This window comes from Capra hircus, chromosome 26 (assembly GCF_001704415.2).
Source record: "Capra hircus breed San Clemente chromosome 26, ASM170441v1, whole genome shotgun sequence".
Lineage (NCBI taxonomy): Eukaryota > Metazoa > Chordata > Mammalia > Artiodactyla > Bovidae > Capra > Capra hircus.
The window spans coordinates 27690020-27708324 of record NC_030833.1 but is presented as its reverse complement, the minus strand read 5'-3'; the positions used below and the strand labels follow the sequence as shown (position 1 = coordinate 27708324).

The 18305-nt window shown below is 51.2% G+C and overlaps 1 protein-coding gene across 1 annotated transcript; it reads right to left on the bottom strand.

Moving 5' to 3' along the window:
* CALHM3 (calcium homeostasis modulator 3) lies at positions 4723-10898 on the bottom strand. Its single transcript, XM_005698428.3, has 3 exons — positions 10612-10898; positions 8082-8337; positions 4723-5649 (listed from the first exon to the last, which is right to left on the bottom strand). Exons 1-3 carry the CDS (start codon positions 10896-10898, stop codon positions 5158-5160), a joined length of 1035 nt encoding a protein of 344 aa, XP_005698485.2. The 3' UTR covers positions 4723-5157.

Sequence of the window (18305 nt, the reverse complement as noted above, 5' to 3'; positions counted from 1 at the left end):
TGCCCATTTTTTAAGTCAGGTTGTTTGCTTTTTTGACCTTGAGTTGTGTGAGTTCTTTGTATCATTTGGATATTAACCCCTTACTGGGATATCATTTGTAAATATCTTCTATTCAGTATGTTGCCTTTCTTGAGAAAAGATCCTGAACCCTTAGCTTAGTTGAGTCCTGCTGACAAAGGCTTTCATGCCCTCCACCCGACCCATGTACTTCCTCTTTACAGCACTGATCTCAGTTAGTAATGTGTTTTGGAGGGTGTGTTTGTTTAATATCCAGAGCTCCCATCGGATCGTAAAGGCCCCCATCTGTTTTGTTTTCCTGCTATGTTTCTGGGGCTCAGAACAGTGTGCCTGGTGTAAGAGAGGCTCAGTTAACAAGTGCTGAATATTTGAACGAATACCCAAGTAAGTGAATAAAGGAGAGAAGTGAGCCTTGGACCAAGATGAATTTGTGAGGAGGCAGGAATCTGGACACAAATAGGATATGACAGTCCTCACTGCTCTGGCTCTGTCAGCTTCTGTGAGCAGAGTAAGAAGGGCTGAAGAGCAGGCCCCCCGTTATGTGCCGGCTGGGTGGGCAGGAAGGGCTGGTGTCCATTCAAAGCTCACCACCACGGCGATAGCCACTGGCAGACCAGTGTGACCTCTATTCTGCTACCATTGGCCACCCCAGCCATCTCCTACTGCCCTTCTCTAGAGCCTCAGGGCCGCTCTCCTCTTCCCATAGCCTTCCGGCCCTCCCCGATGTGAGAGCTGATCAAGCTTCAAGGAGAACTCATTTCATTCGACCTCAAAGAGTTGGGCAGAGGTGGGCTCTCAGCAGAGAGGTATGGATTCCTTGACTCCCATCATAGTGTTTGGGTCCTGGTGCCCTCCTCCATGTCAATATTCTAAACGAGAGCATGCTCCAGACCTCCCACTCGTCCTTTATGAGGCTGGGTGGGTGCCCAGGGATTTAGATGATTCCTACAGAAACCCATCCATCTGGTTTGCCAGGACCACCTCCCTGGGGGAGCATTCCCCTGCCCTGGAAGGTTACCAAGAACCCGTGATTTTCGCTCAATCCCCTGCGTTTCCACTGTTGGTTTCCCTGAAGCTCTGGATTCATTGCTCATCCTTCCTTCATCTTTAGGGCCACCCTGATAGATCAGTTGGTAAAGAATCCACCTGCAATGCAGGAGATCCCGGTTTGATTCTGGGGTTGTGAAGATCCCCTGGAGAAGGAATAGGCTACCCACTCCGGTATTCTTGGTCTTCCCTTGTGGCTCAGCTGGTAAAGAATCCACCCGCAATGCAGGAGACCTGAGTTTGATCCCTGGATTGGGAGGATCCCCTGGAGAAGGGAAAGGCTACCCACTCCAGTATTCTGGCCTGGAGAACTGCATGGACGGTATAATCCAGGCGGTCACAAAGAGTTGGACACTACTGAGCAACTTTCATTCATTCATTCCCTCATCTTGAAATTCACTCCTCCTTGGCATTCTTTTTTTTAAAAAAGCTTCTTGTTTATTGACTGATTCTGTTCCCTCAGAAAGTACAAATCTCTATGACTCTAATGATTATTTAGATATTACCAAGAATGGACTCTTAGAACCATAGAATGCCAGTGGTGGGAAGGGTCTTAGAGTCCATCTAGTAAAATCTTATGTCATCAAGGCATGGATTGAATGAAATAGTCAAAACTTGATCAGTTTTGGCTCTCAAAACATAATTAAAAATTTTTTTTCATTGGTGGATAATTGCTTTACAATGTTGTGTTGGTTTCTGCCATGCAACCACGTGAATCAGCCATGAGTATACGGATGTCCTAACACTCTTGAACCTCCCTCCCACCCGCTGCTCCACCCCACCCTTCTAGGCTGTCAGAGCACCAGGTTGCCCCCCTGGCATTCTTATAGAACCTCTGCCTCTGTGATTCCTTATTCTCACTTGCTACCCCGTCTTTCTCCCCCAAAGCTCTAAAGGTCTCAGTCTTTCCTCTTCTCACTCCGTCTCTCTCTCTCGCTGGTGTATCCATTCCTGCAGCTTCAGGGATCACTGCCAGATGGAGTATCATTCTGCCTTCTGACTCTGCCCAGAAGCACTTACCTGTAGGATAGACTCAAAGACCTGAGCAAAACCCTCAAGGATGCCACCATCTTCCACTTCTCAGGCAGAACCGCAGCTGCCCAGACCATATGAGACAGGGGACTAACACAGCCAAAGTCAGTCTTACAGTACATTTCTGCCTCGCCCAGCTGGTCACCATGTCTCCCAGAAGAGAGGCCCTGTGAACAGGGTGTGTGCAGAAGGACTGTCTCCCAGACTTGAAGGAGACTTGAGCAATGAGCATGAGCACCCATGAGGGCTGATCTCCTGGGAGGGGAGCAGGTGGCAACCTGCCACCTGGGTCCCTCACCCCCAGGTGGGTTGGCATGCACTACACAAGGCCTCTCTCTCTCCCAGGATATGAGTAAATGGTGGTGTGCATGGATGATGGCAAAGAGGTTTGGGGTTTGAAACCATGTTATCTGGGGACTGAATAGGGTAAGGAGGCATTTGAGGGCTATCAAAGGCTGAGGATCCAAGAAGGTGCCACTGGATGTGGGGCTCAGAAAGCATCTCTTGGTGGGATTCATTGGAATAGACTCCTCGGCCTTCTGGCCAAGGTCCTTCACTTTGGCCAGGCCAGACCACACACCCTGCACTTGGTTGTTTGTTCTCTGGCTCACGTCTTATCTCCCCTTCAGACTGGAATCTCCACTAAGATAGGACGATGCCTTTCCTGCTCTTTGGTGCCCTACGCATTCCATCAGTGTTTGCTGAGTGAATCAGCGAACCAAACGTTGCCGTTTCCCAGTTCTTTGCTTTTGTTCTGTTTCCTCCTTGTAGATGCTCTGCTCCCCCACCCCCATCCCTCTCGACTTGTCAAACCCCCGCCCCCATCCTTTAAAGCCCATTGTAATGACGTCCTTCTGATTCTCTCAGCTTGGAGCCACTACTCTTCATGCTGAATCTCGGTGGCACACAGCTTGGCGCTATCATATCACTTTACACCTTTTGCTTTGGGTTGTAATGATTTCTGTACATCTCGGTCCCTCTAGTAGAGAGTGAGTTCTTTGCGGGCCAGGCAGTATAAATCGTCTGTATATTCTTCCTTCCCTCCTCCCCAGCGCAGTGCTCTCTATGCAGTAGGCTCAATAGAAGAAGGCAAGGGCATTGATTGCAGTCAGTGGCCCTTTACTGGTCCAGATAGTGCTTCTTTAAAGCCCAAGGTGGGGTCCCTGAGCCTCCTTTCCCTGGGCTGGGCACTCGGCCCTGCTGACTGGATCATGTCCAAGGCCTGCCTCCTCCCTCCCCCGCCAATCCCTGCTAACACTTTGCCTGAATCTTGCCCTGCCCAGTACCATTTCAGACATTTGCATGGCCTGACCACAGCAAGGTAGCAGGGTAAGACTGGGCTGTATGGACAGTCTGGTCCTCCCAGGCCCTTTGGCAAGCACCCAGGAGAGCAGAGATTGCCTGATATGGAGGGAGCTGGGCTCCAGGACGCCTGTACTAACCCCCATGCCCTCATTACCAGTAAAGCATAGAGTGAGCCTAGTGCATGTCTGTGGTCACCAGGCACTGTTGTGCTGACAGAGGCAATAACAGGATGTGTGTGTGTTGGGGGCGGGGTGGGGGTGATGAGTCATCAGGGAAGGGCAGAGACCCAGAGGAGCTCACAGAATAGATCTTCCCCAGCCCTTGCTGTTTGGGCTGCCAGAGACTGAGAGGCAGTTCTTCCAGGAAGATTTAACCCTGGTATTTAGAGGGTCTTCATCCCCCAGTCAGACCCTACACCCACACTTGGTCCAGAGGTTTTTAAACACTGGATTTTGCAGAATCACCTGGGGTGTTTGTTCAGTGGAGATGTCCAGGGCTGCCTGGACACCCCTGACTTGCAGATCTGGTCCATTCCTCGTATCTCTAGGGAAATTCTTACCACGGTGCCAGCTTCTTGCTGAGGGCAGTGGGTAGATGCCCCTGGGATGCCTGGCATAGGAAGCAGCCTTAGAAAGCAAGGTCAAGCTCAGGGGTCAGGCTGCAGGTCGTGAGGAGGGTGGTGAGTGGAGAGGTGACGGAGGAAGTGCTTGCTGGCTGGAGGTGAGCAGAAGGCTGGGCTGATAAAGGAGCTGCACCTGAAGGGCTGCTTGGCCTTGGTTGGTTAGAATAGAATTGGTGGAACTGGAGAAGATGGGAGCTGGAAGGGTCAGCGGCTCCCTGACATTCAGAAACAGAAAAATCCCCCTGCAAAGATATAAATCTATTCATCTGCAGTAGTCAGCAAGAGACACTAATTTGTACTTTTGAGAAGAATTCTCAAGCAGAGTTTGATGAGTTCACTCAGAGAACCTTGTTGGAGGCTGCAGGAAACCCAGCCACGGCCCTGAAAACACACACACACACACAGTCTAGAACATGCAAGAAAACACACACACACGCACAGTCTAGAACATGCATGCGTGCATGCACACACACACACACACACACACATACACACACAGTCTAGAGGACTAATGTAGTGGCTCAGAGCAGACTCTAGAGCTGATGTCCTGAGATCAAATTCCAGCTCTTATATGGGTGACCTCAGCCACCTTAACCTTTAATGCCTCACTTTTCTTCTCTAAAAAATGGGGCTAGTCATCATCCTACCTCGTCAGATTATCATTAAGATTAAATGAGTTATATATGGAAAGAAGTCAGAGCAGTGCCCGGTACATAGAAAGCATCATACAAGCAGGTGCTGTTGTCATTATTATTATTTTAGATTTAGAATGTGGACATCTAGGACCCAGCACCCAGGACAGATCTGTTTAGACTCTTACTCGGAGTTTGGTCCACTGACCAGAAGCATGAGAAGCTCCTTAGCAATGCAGTCTCGGCCCTGGTCCTAGATGGACTGAATCAGAATCTGCATTTGACAAGAGTTCACGTGAACAGGTGAGCACAATGAAGTTTGTGAACCACAGCTTTAGAGCACACAAGAGGCCACGCCCAGAAACTAGGCCAGGCGCTGGGCTGTCTTGGGGAAGGAGGCTGACAAGGGTTAAGCTGCCCTGCCATGGGGTCCCCACTGCCTGGAAAGCCCCCACCTCTTCGTCAGTGTGGGCATTTTACGTGAGGACGCGGTCTGGGTCCTTACACGTCGGTGTGTGGGGACGCCCTGGTGCCCGGGACCACTGTGGGGGCGCGATGGCTGAGGCCGCACCCCCAGAGCCCGGAGGATGCTGTGAGGTCAAGTGGTGGTTTGCTAGAATACCAGGCGCTTAGGAGGCGGTCCACCTGCTCCTGACTGGAGACTGCGCGCAAGTGGGCCTTCCCGCTTCCGCCATCCAGGCCGTCTGGGGGCTCGGGCCTCTCAGGGGTCTCCGGACCCCTACCCGCAGAGTCCCGGCGCAGCCCCCGCGCCCGCATCTCGCTCTGCATGCTGGCGAAGAAGTGCAGCACGCAGCGGTGCGCAAAGTCCCGCGCGTGCTCACAGCACGTCTCGTCGAAGAGCTTCTGCTCCAGGTCCACGTAGTTGCTCCAGTATCGGCGCTGCAGGAAGATTGTCTGGTCGAAGCAGGGCCTCAAGCAGCGGGCCAGGAAGACCAGGACGATCAGAAGCAAGGTGAGACTCCAGCCAATGGCCTAGAGGACGGGGAGCGCTAAGGTAAGCATTCAGGCACACAGATATTATACAGCGTGGCAAGGGTGTTCCCTTCACTTATCCCTTCCATCTATTTTCAGATCTATCCGCCTTCCAATTCAGTCATCCGTTCTACCAACTACCTCCATCCTATCTCCCATTCATTCATTTCTCCTTCCATCCATTTTCTATCTAACTCTCTCTCACCCATCCCGTCATCCATCCTCTTATCTGACTATATATCTATTGTCTTCCTATCAAGCTACCCTCTCAACCATGCTCCTATCTGTCCCTATCCCCCTATCCAACCATCTATCCTCCCATCCATTCATGTTTCCATACTCTCATGTTTGCTTCCATTTATCTCTATCCAGTCATCAACCCACTTGTTATTTATTCCCCCCTGCCTTCCTCCCGAACAAACACACCCTACTCCCATGTATTTATTTATCTTCCCACAGTTTCCACCCGTGGAAGCATAAAGCTGCTTTCCTTTGTCCTGACATTTCTCTACAAAGGTATTGTTCATAGCTGAAGACGCTATATAAGCCACAGTTCTAAGCCACCGCTTAGAGTGACTCTGCTGTAGGTTCCCCCTGCCTGATGAGCACTGCACGCAATAATAAACCGTTTATTTTCCTCCTGTTAATCTCTTTTTGTTACAGTCTCAGCTGAAAACCTACATTGGGTGGAGGTAGTTTTGCCTTCCTTGCACTCCCATCCATTCATCTGTGCATCCACCCATCATCCTTCCATCTTTTTATCTGGTTCTTCATCCATGCTTATATATGTGCATCCATCCCATCTATGCATCCATCCATCCTTTACTCTTGGGGAGACAGAGGACTCAGTCTTTGCTCTCATAGAGCGAACACTTTAGTGGAAGTTACAATGACATAGGTGGTGACTGGCTAAGTGCCATGTTGAGGGATGTATCTTGGGTCATGGAAATTCAGAGAGGGGACACCTGACCTGAATTTGAGGCCTCAGAGAACCGTAAAGTTGAGGCTGAGACCTAAAGGCTGATGATAGTTTACAAGATGTAAACAGGAAACTGTTCCAGGCCAAGAGTAAAGAGAAGCTGGAAGTAATTCTCCCCAACCTGGCCAGCTCCTGGCCCTCCCCTCTGCCCAGCCGAAGGTATTGAGACATCGCCTAGGACTAGAGCAACTTTATAGACCTGGAGCAGAGAAATCATCCTCTAAACCACAAGACTTATTTGAATCCTTATCATTTGTAGATGTGATTGACAAAGCTCTCTACCTGGCCTCTCACAAGGCTCTCCCCTCGCCCCACTCTAAGTTTAAAATGCTTGTGTGAGTATTTTACTTGGAGGAGCATTTAATGTGACTGATTATTTACAGCTGAGTCTGGACTCAAACCCTGGTCTGAGGATTCTACAGTCTTTCCGGTGATAGTGAACTAGTCTACAGTGTTTACGTCCACAGGGACATCAAGGTGAGTAGACCGAACCTCCACTTATTTTGCAGGAGAACCCGAGGCCCAGAGGGAAAAGGGCTCACGGCCGAGGTCACAGTCTGAAGCAGAATCAAGTGTGTCCCAAGCACTGGTCTTCTCTTTGCCACTCCATGGGCCTGCATTTGTCATGAGCCTGTCCCGACACCCCAAAGAGCTAGGGTGTATCTCCAGTGATGCTCTGCATGTGGTGGGAGCGTGTAAACACTTTTGGGGAGACACAGCCAAAGCAGGGCTCTGGCAGTGGTGAGGGTGGGATCTGGAGCTTGGGCTGGGGTTTGTTCCCAGGATAATGGATTCTGTGCTCCGTGGGGAGCCAAGCATCTGGGGAGGACCTGCATAGTAGGGGAGGGTTTGGAGGAATGGCATTTTAGATTCCTGCCCAGCCTCTTACAAACTGTGTGCCTTTGGCCTTGTGAACTAAACTCTCAGAGCCTCAGTTTCCTCATCTGCAAAGTGGGACAATCGTGATTGCATCTATCTCATAGGGCAGTTTTGAGAATTAAATGAAGTAATGCATGTGAAATGCTTAACACAGTGCCTGACACATAAGTGCCTCATAAGCGGTAATTAGTGTTATTTCTGAGGGGTGGGCAGAATATGTGTATGGGGTGAGGGCAGGGTAGTGCAGTATATCTGTAGCGTTTTCCTGCCATCCAACCTGGAGATGAGCCTAGCTGACTCCAGAAGGGTATGGACACCTGGTCTCCGCCCTCAGGTGAGTCAGTGTTGATGGCAAAGGCCCACTTCCTAAGGCCTGACACTGTGCTGTGTGGGGGTCATGTTTCTGATCACCCACCCCCCCCCGCTCCAGGGACCACATGCTCCGTGGTTGTGTCTCTAGCATTGGGAGGGGGGAGCCTCAGGAAACCATGTATACCTCCTCACCCCGTGCCCCTCCGAACCAGTGCAGGACATTTCCCAGGGCAGGGAGAAGACACCCCCCGCCCCAAATTACCTGTGACAGGCACCGCAGGTAGCGAGACACCGCCTTCCGAGCGGGGCTGTTCCTGACCAGCTCGTCCTCCTTGCAGGGCACCTTGGCCAAAAAGAGCTGCACCTGACTGGGGGTCATGTTGGCAAAGTCTAGAAACTTCTCAGGGTCCACGGAGCTGCTGAAGGCGCACACGAAGCACTTCCCATCGAGGAGGGCCAGTAGGATCCAGACGAGGGGGGCGGCCAGCGCTCTCTGCAGTACAGAGGAGCACATGTACCTGGGAACAGAGGAAGGGAGCGGGAACACAGGACATCCGGAATTCAGCTGCAGCAGGAAGGCTACAGGGGGGATGCGAGGATGAACTTCCCAGGATGGTGCGTGGTTACCCCAAAGGGAGGGTTGCAGCTCCCCCTGCAGAGGCCTGAGCAGCAGAGGGTGGGGGAGAAGCAGAGCTGGGGTCCTGGGAGCCCTGGGACTGGAACACTGGGGAGCTGGTATTCGTCCTGCCCGAGCCTTTGTAGCAGACTCTGCTAGTGCTCTGCTCAGGCCAGAAGCATCTAGAGCTTTGGTGGGTAGTTTCTATTCACGTGGAGGGCCTGAAGACCTCTGACCTTAACCCCCTGCATGGCTCTGTCTGGGGCTCCAGAGGAGTCCCTGCTCCCAGTGCGGGTGGCCTGGAGGGTTCATGTACCCAAATCGACCTCAATCCCGGAGGGCAGGGCCTGGTAGTTTAATGCCCCAGCGTCCAGGACCCTCAGTGGGATGATTTTGAGGTGGGTTCTACCCACTCCCTTAGGCTCCTCGAAGGACTGAGCCCCAGTTGTCTCCTTATTATCACTTCTTTCCAGAACCTGCTTTTGGGGGACCCTAAGCTAAGAGGGTCCTGTGGAATAACTTGCCCAGAGACAGCACTTTCACACCTCTCTGCAGTGTCCAGGGAGCCTCTGATTGTCCCCAGGTTCCTCTTTTGACCTACTATGTCTAGTGGCCTGAATTGGGTGTTGGTCACAGGACAGGAGACCAGTGGAGCTGGAACCACGAGACTCCAGAGGAAAAGTCTCCCTGCGTGGCTGAATCACAGGGAGCCGGGAGCCACTGGGAACATCAAAGAGAGGCCACTGGTGCACAGAACGCAGGTGTTTTTAACTTGCGCGTGTGCTCAGTAGCTCAGTTGTGTCTGACTCTTTGTGACCCCGTGGACTGTACCCCACCAGGCTCCTCTGTCCATGGGATTCTCCAGGCAAGAATCCCGGAGTGGGTTGCCATGCCCTCCTCCAGGGGATCTTCCCCACCCAGGAATCGAACCTGGGTCTCTTATGTCTCCTGTATTGGCAGGCGGGTCGTATACAAAACATAGGATGGTGTGCGCCGGCTGTGTGTATGTGTGTGTGCGTACATGGCGTACCTGGTGGAAAATTATAAATATGTTGTAGGCAGGGGTGGCTCCAGCATTTTCTATGGGGGCAAGGTGGTTAGAAGGTGGAACCAAAGACTTGTTATGAAGTTACATAACATGCCCTTGAGAACACCCCAGTTGTCTATATCAATAGGGGAGAGGAGAAGATCACAAGTGAACCTAAACCCACCAAGGCCCTCCTACCACTGCCTGTGGATCCAGAGCACTTAGGTATTTTGTCTAAAACACTCAGGGCAGCGGTTCTGGGTTTGATTTGAATCTGAGCCTCTTCCTTGCTGTGGGAGCTCAGCCAAGTGACTTAACCTCTCTGTGCCTCAGGTCTCCCATCCTTAAAAATGGATCCAAGACAGGAAGAGACCCAGGGCCGAGGTAAGAATTCAGAGGCTGTGCACACACAGTACTTGGCACAAAGCTTGGCTCTCTGTTGGCCAGGGAGTATTATAAATTGCTAAAGTCCGTCAGCTTTTCTTCTCTCTCTCTCTCTTTCTCGGCTGTGTCACATGACTTGCAGGATCTGAGTTCCCTGAGCAGGAATTGAACCCAGGCCACAGCAGTGAAAGGGTGAAAGTGCCAAGCCCTAACCACTGGACTGCCAGGGAATTCCCCTCAGCTTTTCTTGATACAGGGCACTGACCAGGGTCTGAGGACACAGTGATAGCAGATGAGGTCTTTGCCCTCGGGGAGCTTGCAGGAGACGGGATGCAGCCTTCAAGCCAACCATGCCTCTCATATGTGCAATAAGGTATGCACATCATGGGATGGTCCTTCTTGCATGTGGGGAGTTATAATCCATGGCCAGCAGGACAGACGTGACTTGGATAATTCTTAGGAGTCCTGCCATTCACGCATCTTTATCATTGGGCATGGAAAGGTGACAGACAACGGGATCAGAAATATCTGTTTCCAGAGTGGAGACTGGCAAATCTGTCTCTGTGAACTGGTGGTGCCTTGGTATCATTTTCCGGGGGAGAGCAGGGGGCACATATGAAAGTAGGGTGCCTGTGGGGGTTCCTGGGGGAGCCCTGACCATACCCATGGGGGCCACTGGGGTTTGGGGAGCCCCTGGCAGTGCTTATGCAGTTGGGGGAACCCCTGACAACGCCCACGGGGAGCTGGAGGGGGGTGGGACCGCACCTGATGATGCCCGGGTCCTTCCTCCGGTGCCCGGCAGGCCGGCGCCACTCCTCCACCATCACCACGGACTGCCGGTTGGCCAGGAGGCCGCAGAGGAACAAGGCGATCGGGGGCGTGAACAGCAGGCCCAGTCCGTAGAGGGTGTTGTAGCACGCCAGGCAGGGGCAGTTGAAGTCGAACGAGGAGTACAGCTTGACGGTAACCATGGCCAGCAGCAGGCAGATGCCGTTCATCACCGACTCGGAGCTGGACTGGAAGTGCTGGAAGAGGGTGCGGAATTTATCCATGGCCGCGGCCTGGGTGGGGGGCAGCGGCGGGTGGGGGGCAGGGAGGCTTCAGCTGCCTTCCTGGTCAATGCCAGCCACACTGGGGGCAAGCCAGGGGCTGCAAGAGGTTCTTCCTTCTCTTCCAAGGGCCTGAGGGGGCCAGGAGGAGACGGCGTCTGGCCAAGGGTGTGAGGCAGAGGCAGGCTTTCTCTACAGGCTCCCCTGCCCGGCCCAATGGTCCCCCACTGCTCCCCTCCTCTCTGGGAGATGAGTCACTGCTGTATAACCAGCCAGCCCACAGCACCTCTAGGCAAATGGGCCCCACCCTGTCCCCCCATCCCTCCCCAGCTGATTCCTTCCTTTCTTCAGGGTTTGGATACTGATGCTGGACAGCTGGTGGGGCTGCCCATGGGGGACAGGCAAATTCTGGGTGTGGTTAAAGCCGTGGCACTGATGGAGTCCGTTACATTTTCTGGCTTTTGGTAAAGAACATGACTTAGCTCCGCTGAGCCCAGGGAGTTTTCACATCGGTTTTTGTGCTGGGAGGAGCCAGGAGGGGCGCCTTACTCTGCCTGAAGCCATCCTGCAAGAGAAGTCTCTTGAAGAACATTTAAACTGTTTCAGTGTTTGCCCGGGTTGGGGAAGGGGAGGCCTTCTAGACGGAGGGTACTGCCTGGTCAAGGGCATGGAGGTGAGAAGCAGCCAGTTTGGGGCTGCTTGACTGTAGCGTCAGATAAGGGGTGTTGGGAGATGGGGTCGGGGCTCAGTGAGTGCCTGCGACCCTTTCCTCCACTTTATTCTGCTGCCCTTCAGGTCTGGCCACTGGCTAGCCCAGGTCTCCCTAAAGCACAGGTCCCACTTCATCACTCCTCTGCTCAAGTGTGGCTGGGCCCCCTCAGCCTCCTTGTCGTGACATTCAAGGCCCTCCTGAGAGAACCCAGAAGTGTCTTCTCACCTCCACACGTTTGCAGATGCCTCTTCCCCTAGAGAACCCATGCCACTTCCTCCCACCTACTCTGCAAGAGGCAGCTCAGATGAGGCCTTTCAGCAAGCTGCCCCTGGCGACCTCAGCTCTCAGGAGCCTCTCCTCCCATTTGGCCCTTGGAAAGGCCACTCCTGCCTGCTACTCCTGCCTCCCAGGTGTAGGGTGGGTCTGCCAGCTAGGATAGGACCTGCACTCACACCTGCCTGTGCCTGCAGCCTCCAGCAGGGTGCCAAGCACACCGCGAGGGCGGCAGAGGTTTGTTCTCTGTGATGTTGACACTCATTCCCCCTGCTTCCATCTCTAGCTTTGTCCTCTCCGCCCAGGCCTTGACCTGCACCTGCCCCTCTGTCTGCTCCTAGGAAGCAAATGGAACGAAGGTGCAGCTCTTAGCTCTCTCTGTCTCTCTCTCATTCTGTTGTCCCTCCATCTGACGCTGCCTTTCTCTGTGTTGTGACTCTCAGTGTCCCTCAGCGTGTGTGTCTGAGTCTTTCCAAGTGTCTTTCTGTCTCTGCCCCCGTCTCTGTCCTGCAGTCTCTTCCTATCTATCTTTCCCTCCTCCTCACCTGCAGCCCACCCCACAACACCCTGTCTTCCTGGCCCCCAGTCCTGACCCTTCCTGGCCCCTAGTCCTGATCCAGGCAGCCTGACTTATGGAGGGGAGTGGAGGCAGCCACAGGAACTGCTCCTGGTCACAGATCCATGGGCGTGGCCTGAGCCTGGGCTGGGCGTGGGTGAAGCCCAGGCTCTTCCTCAGTCTTCTCCCCTCTGGCTGCCCCTGAGCCAAGGAAAACCTCGGCGGCTGGGTTGCCCTTGACTCCACTGACGCCTGCTCCATCCAGCCTGGACCAGTGGGCATCTGGGACCCCAGTGATGTCATCAGCACTTTCCTCACACAGTCACTCCCATGAGCCCTCCCGTGAGCCCTCTGGAGCAAGGGAGGCAAGTATCTTTCTGAGTCCTTCTGGGCCCAGGGGCGCAGCAACACCCTCCCGTCTCCACAGAGCCCTGTGGCAGCTGCACTGACCGCCCTTCTTCCTGTAATCTCAAACAACTTTTAGAAAATGGAATTATTTCCATCTTTTTTTTTTCCTGATTAAACACACCATTATGAAAAAGTTAAAAATAGAGAATATGAAAGCATCCCCAAGACTGCTCTCCCCCCGTCCCTGGGGCCCTGGAGCCTCCCTGTCACAGTATCAGTCTGTGTTGTCCCACACGGGCATGCTGGTTGGCCTACCCGGCCTTCCTCTGGAGACTCCAAGGACCACTGAGAAGCTCTTGGCCTGCTACTTGCCCGCCGGCTCTCCTGGGAGCCCCAGGGCTGCTGGGAGAGGGGACTTCCATCTGAGGCGGGTCTCTCCCTTCTCTTAACCCTCATGATACAGGAGGACTCACTGTATCTTGGTTTCAGTTCCTCTGAAAAATGAGAGCTGGGAAAGTTTGAGTTTGAGGGACCCCTGGGACCTGCCAAATGAATGCTGTGTAGATCGCTTAGCCTGTAGTTAAAGTCAGACCTTCCGCAATGTGTCCTGCAAACTTGCTAAGGTATCTGTGCAGTCTCTACGTCTGATGAGGTAGTAACAGACAGAGGCCTGGGTCCCATTCTTTGTTTGCAGTTTATCCAGAGATGTGCTGTCAGGACCTGTGTGAGGGAAGGGTGTGGAGGGGGGAGGGAGGGGGCTGGAGTGTGACTCTGCAGGGAGGGGAAGGGAGAGGAGAGGGAGGGGAGGGAGGGGAGGGAGGAGAGAAGAGGGAAGAGGAGAGGCGGGGGAGGGGAGAGAGGAGAAGAGTGGAGAGGAGAGGGGAGATTTGAGGGGAGGGGAGAGGGAAGGGGGGAGAGGGGAGGGGAGGCGAAGGGAGAGCGCACGTTCTGGAGAAAACTTTCTAGCCTGTCACTAGCAGAGAACCGCCACCACCACCAGATTCCTGGGGCAGGGGAGGGTGCAGGGCCCCGGAGAGGCTGGGTATCCTGTCCGAAGTCACACAGCCTGGTGGGGACAGGGCCAGGAAGGAAGCTGGGCTCCTCCTCTGTGCCTCCCAGCCCTAGTCAGCCTCGGGGCTGCTGCCAGGAGAGGGGATTGTCTGGCTAAGGCTGTGCTTCTCAACCCTGAACCACCAGAGAACAGAGGGGAGAGAGGTGGGCTGAGAGGATCTACTCTGAGGGAGGGGAGAGTGGTCAAAGGGCCGCCAGCCGCCTGTAGCCTTGGGAGTCTCCAGAGAAGAATGGACAATGGGGGCTTCCCTGGTGGCCCAGTGGTTAAGACTCTGTGCTTCCAACAGGGGGCACTGGGAGTTGGATCCCTGGTTGGGGAACTAAATCCCAGGTGCCACAGCTAAGACCTGTGCAGCCAGATAAATAATTTTGAAAAAGAGAAAGAGTGGACAACGCGTCTGGGAGAACACTGCAGAAAACTGGGACAAGATCTCTCCCAGGCCAGCGTGTTCATAGCTCCAACCTCCAGGAGGTGAGACAGCCCTCCCAGGTCAGCCTGGGCCTGGGCCTCACAGGAAAGGAGAACCAGCTGGTGTGACTGCACCGGCTCCTGCTGGATATTTACTGGAAAACACTCAAGCAAAGGAAAAGGCAAAAAGGAAGCCCAGCACAACTTAAAGGGATGTTACCTCTCAGGGTGAGCAGGTGGCTTTACATTAAAAAAAAATTCTGTATTTTCTAAATTGTCTATTTTGTAATAATGATTTTAAAAAATTCCCAATAAAAATCAGAAATATTTTTTACTGGAAAAACTCAAAGGGATTAAGGGACAAGGTGAAAGGGAGGAAGATCACCTTTTGTTGCCTGGAGTTCAGGCCTGCTGAACAAAGAAAGGCAGAAATAGAGGGAAAATAGAAGAAAGATTTGTTATTCCTGTGTGTGGAAAGCAAATTAACTTGTAGACATGCTGCAGAATAATGCCTCTTCTAAACTCTCTACCCCACCTTGGGGTACCCCAATCTTTTTTTTTTAAGATTTATTTGATGTGAACCATTTTTAAAGTCTTTATTGAATTTGTTACAATACTACTTCTGTCTTATGCTTTGGTTTTCTGGCCTCGAGCCACACGGGATCTCAGTTCCCCAACCAGGGATGGAACCAGCACCCTGTGCATTTGGAAGGCAAAGTCTTAACCAGGGGACCACCAGGGAAGTCCCCAGATCTTTTAAGTATGGAAAATTTTTTAAAGTCAGACTTTCATCTTAATGTTGACTTAAATCTATTTAGCAGTTTTAAATATGTGTTAACTTGCAATTGGAAGATCTTTATAGAACAAGTCTTCGGTTTCTTTTTTTTTTTCTCAACTTGGGGTCTTGCAGATATGTTATTGGGGGCCTCCAGGTTTTTATTTCCTTTCAAAAGGAAAAAGGAATCTTGGAGTTATTTGAGAAACACCAGTGTGACTGTGCTTGGAATTCCTGTGATAGAGAGGGCTCTTTAGGACAGGGTGCCCCCTGCTAGGGAAGTCGGTGTGTCTGATGTGTGTGACGTGTGTGTATGTGGGGCGGTGGTATTTGTGGGGGTATGTGTAGTGTGTGTCTAAGTGTGTGTCCTCAGAAACACAAGTGTGGCTGTGTTTCTTCTCTCTGGATAGAGAGCACACTCTCCCCTGAGGTTTCCTTCAGAAGGAAGACACGGGGTGCGTGGCCCACTTTCCTGTCAGGACTGGGAGGCTACTGTTCCCTCGTGTCTCTCAGAGCTGTGGTGCCCTCTCCACCCTTGAGAGACCTGACCCTCTTCTACCAAATGACAGAGGTCTTCTGTGGGATCTGGTGACAGGCCTTTCTGGTCTGTCACTGGCAGAGAGAGACAGAGCAACGTGGCACTTCTGTGGGCTCCACTCTGGTGACTTTGGAGAGTTATACAGCCCTGAGGGGCTGAAACGAGAATGGAAAAAAAAGGAGGGGGGACTGAAAAATGGCACCGGAACAACTGGCTAAGCATTTAGGAAAATGCAGGAGAATTTCTTCACAATCTGAGGCGAGGGAAGGCCATTGTGAACAGAACACAGAATTCAGTAGCTGTGAAGGAGAAGATGGATAAAGTGGGCCCCACAACTTCTGTGAGCAAAAATGCCAATCAGCAAAGGAAAAGTAACAAAAAGCTGAAAAAACGCATTTTTTCACAAGCTGCACACAAGGCCCATTTCTTACACATAAGCTGCACAAAGGCCTATGTCCTTAATTTGTATATGCAGAGTAATCATATACATCAATAAAAAAAGATGAACAAACTTATGAAACAGTGGGCCAAAGATGTGAACAGGCTATTCAGAGAAAAGCGAAGACAAGTGGCCCCAAATCCTGTGAAGAGTCTAGCACTTACTCATAATTAAATATGAATCTGAACATCCAGGTGCCTTTTCAAACTTACCAAGTTGTTAGAAACTAAAAGATTGGTAATACCCAATGTCAGTTCTGACGATGGGAAAATGGCAGCCTTAGGGTCACCGCTGTGCACTTGGTGAGGCCTTCTACGGGACCTGAGCTTACTTAAACACAGCCACAGGCCAACCCTGTCGTGACACCGTGGCCTATTGGTACCTTGTAAAACTTTCTGCGCACATTGGATCACCAGTGAGAAGCTGTGCAGAGCCCAGGATGATCTTCATTTCCAAGCTGCCACCTATCTCTGCCTTCTAGGCAGCGTCCGAGAACATGTGGCCCTTCATCGAGAATTTCATGGCAAGGGATCTTAGCCGGATGAGGTGTCTAACCAGTGCCCCCCTGTAGTGGAAGTACAGACTCTTAACCACTGGATCACCATGGAATTACCCCAGAATTTGATTTTTTAATCTGTATCTAAATGAACAGGAATGATATTTATAAAATTTGGTATTAGGTAGGGCCACCCAGGATGGATGGGTCATGGTGGAGAGTTCTGACAAAATGTGGTCCACTGGAGAACAGAATGACCAACTATTTCACTATTCTTGCCTTGAGAACCCCATGAACAGTATGAAAAGGCGAAATGATAGGATACTGAAAGATGAACTCCCAAGGTCAGCAGGTGCCCAATATGCCACTGGAGAAGAATGGAGAAATAACTCTAGAAAGAATGGATAGATGGAGCCAAAGTGAAAACAATGCCCAGTTGTGGATGTGACTGGTGATGGAAGTAAAGTTCGATGCCATAAAGAACAATATTGCATAGGAACCTGGAATGTTAGGTCCATGAATCAAGATAAATTGGAAGTGGTCAAACAGGAGACAGCAAGAGTGAACATCGACATTCTAGGAATCAATGAACTAAAATGGACTGGAATGGGCAAATTTAATTCAGATGACCATTATATCTACTACTGTGGGCAGGAATTCCTTAGAAGAAGTGGAGTAGCCCTCATAGTCAACCAAAGAGTCCAAAATGCAGTGCTTGGGTACAGTCTCAAGAATGACAGAATGATCTCTGTTCATTTCCAAGGCAAGCCATTCAATATCACAGTAATCCAAGTCTATGCCCCAACCACTAATGCCAAAGAAGCGGAATGGTTCTATGATGACCTACAAGACCTTCTAGAACTAACACTAAAGAAAGATGTCCTTTTCACCATAGGGGACTGGAATGCAAAAGTAGGAAGTCAAGAGATACCTGGAGTCATAGGCAAGTTTGGCCTTGGAGTACAAAATGAAGCAGGGCAAAGGCTAACAGAGTTTTGCCAAGAGAATGCACTGGTCATAGCAAACACCCTCTTCCAACAACACAAGAGACAACTCAACACATGGACATCACCAGATGGTCAACACCGAAATCAGATTAATTGATTATATTCTTTGCAGCCAAAGATGAAGAAGCTCTATACAGTCAGCAAAAATAAGACCAGGAGCAGACTGTGGCTCAGATCATAAACTCCTTATTGCCAAATTCAGACTTAAATTGAAGAAAGCAGGGAAAACCACTAGACCATTCAGGTATGACCTAAATCAAATCTCTTATGATTATACAGTGGAAGTGACAAATAGATTCAAGGGATTAGATCTGGCAGAGTGCCTGAAGTACTATGGACAGAGGTTTGTGACATTGTACAGGAGGCATGATCAAGACCATCCCCAAGAAAATGGAATGCAAAAAGGCAAAATGGTTGTCTGAGGAGGCCTAACAAATAACTGAGAAAAGAAGAGAAGCTACAAAGGAGAAAAGGAGAAGCTGCAAAGGAGAAAATGAAAGATATACCCATCTGAATGCAGAGTTCCAAAGAATAGGAAAGAGAGATAAGAAAGCATTCCTAAATGTGCAATGCAAAGAAATAGAGGAAAACAATAGAATGGGAAAGACCAGTGATCTCTTCAAGAAGATTAGAGATACCAAGGGAACAATTCATGCAAATGTGGGCACAATAAAGGGCAGAAATGGTATGGACCTAACAGAAGCAGAAAATATTGAGGTGGCGAGAATATACAGAACTATACAAAAAAGATCTTAATGACCCAGATAACCACAATGGTGTGATCAC

Coding starts and splice junctions, on each gene's coding strand:
- CALHM3 (XM_005698428.3), bottom strand. CDS start 10,898: ATGGATAAATTCCGCACCCTCTTCCAGCACTTCCAGTCCAGCTCCGAG. Junction 8,338..10,611: donor AAGGACCCGGGCATCATCAG/GTGCGGTCCCAC, acceptor CTCTGTTCCCAG/GTACATGTGCTCCTCTGTAC. Junction 5,650..8,081: donor ACCTGCGGTGCCTGTCACAG/GTAATTTGGGGC, acceptor CCCGTCCTCTAG/GCCATTGGCTGGAGTCTCAC.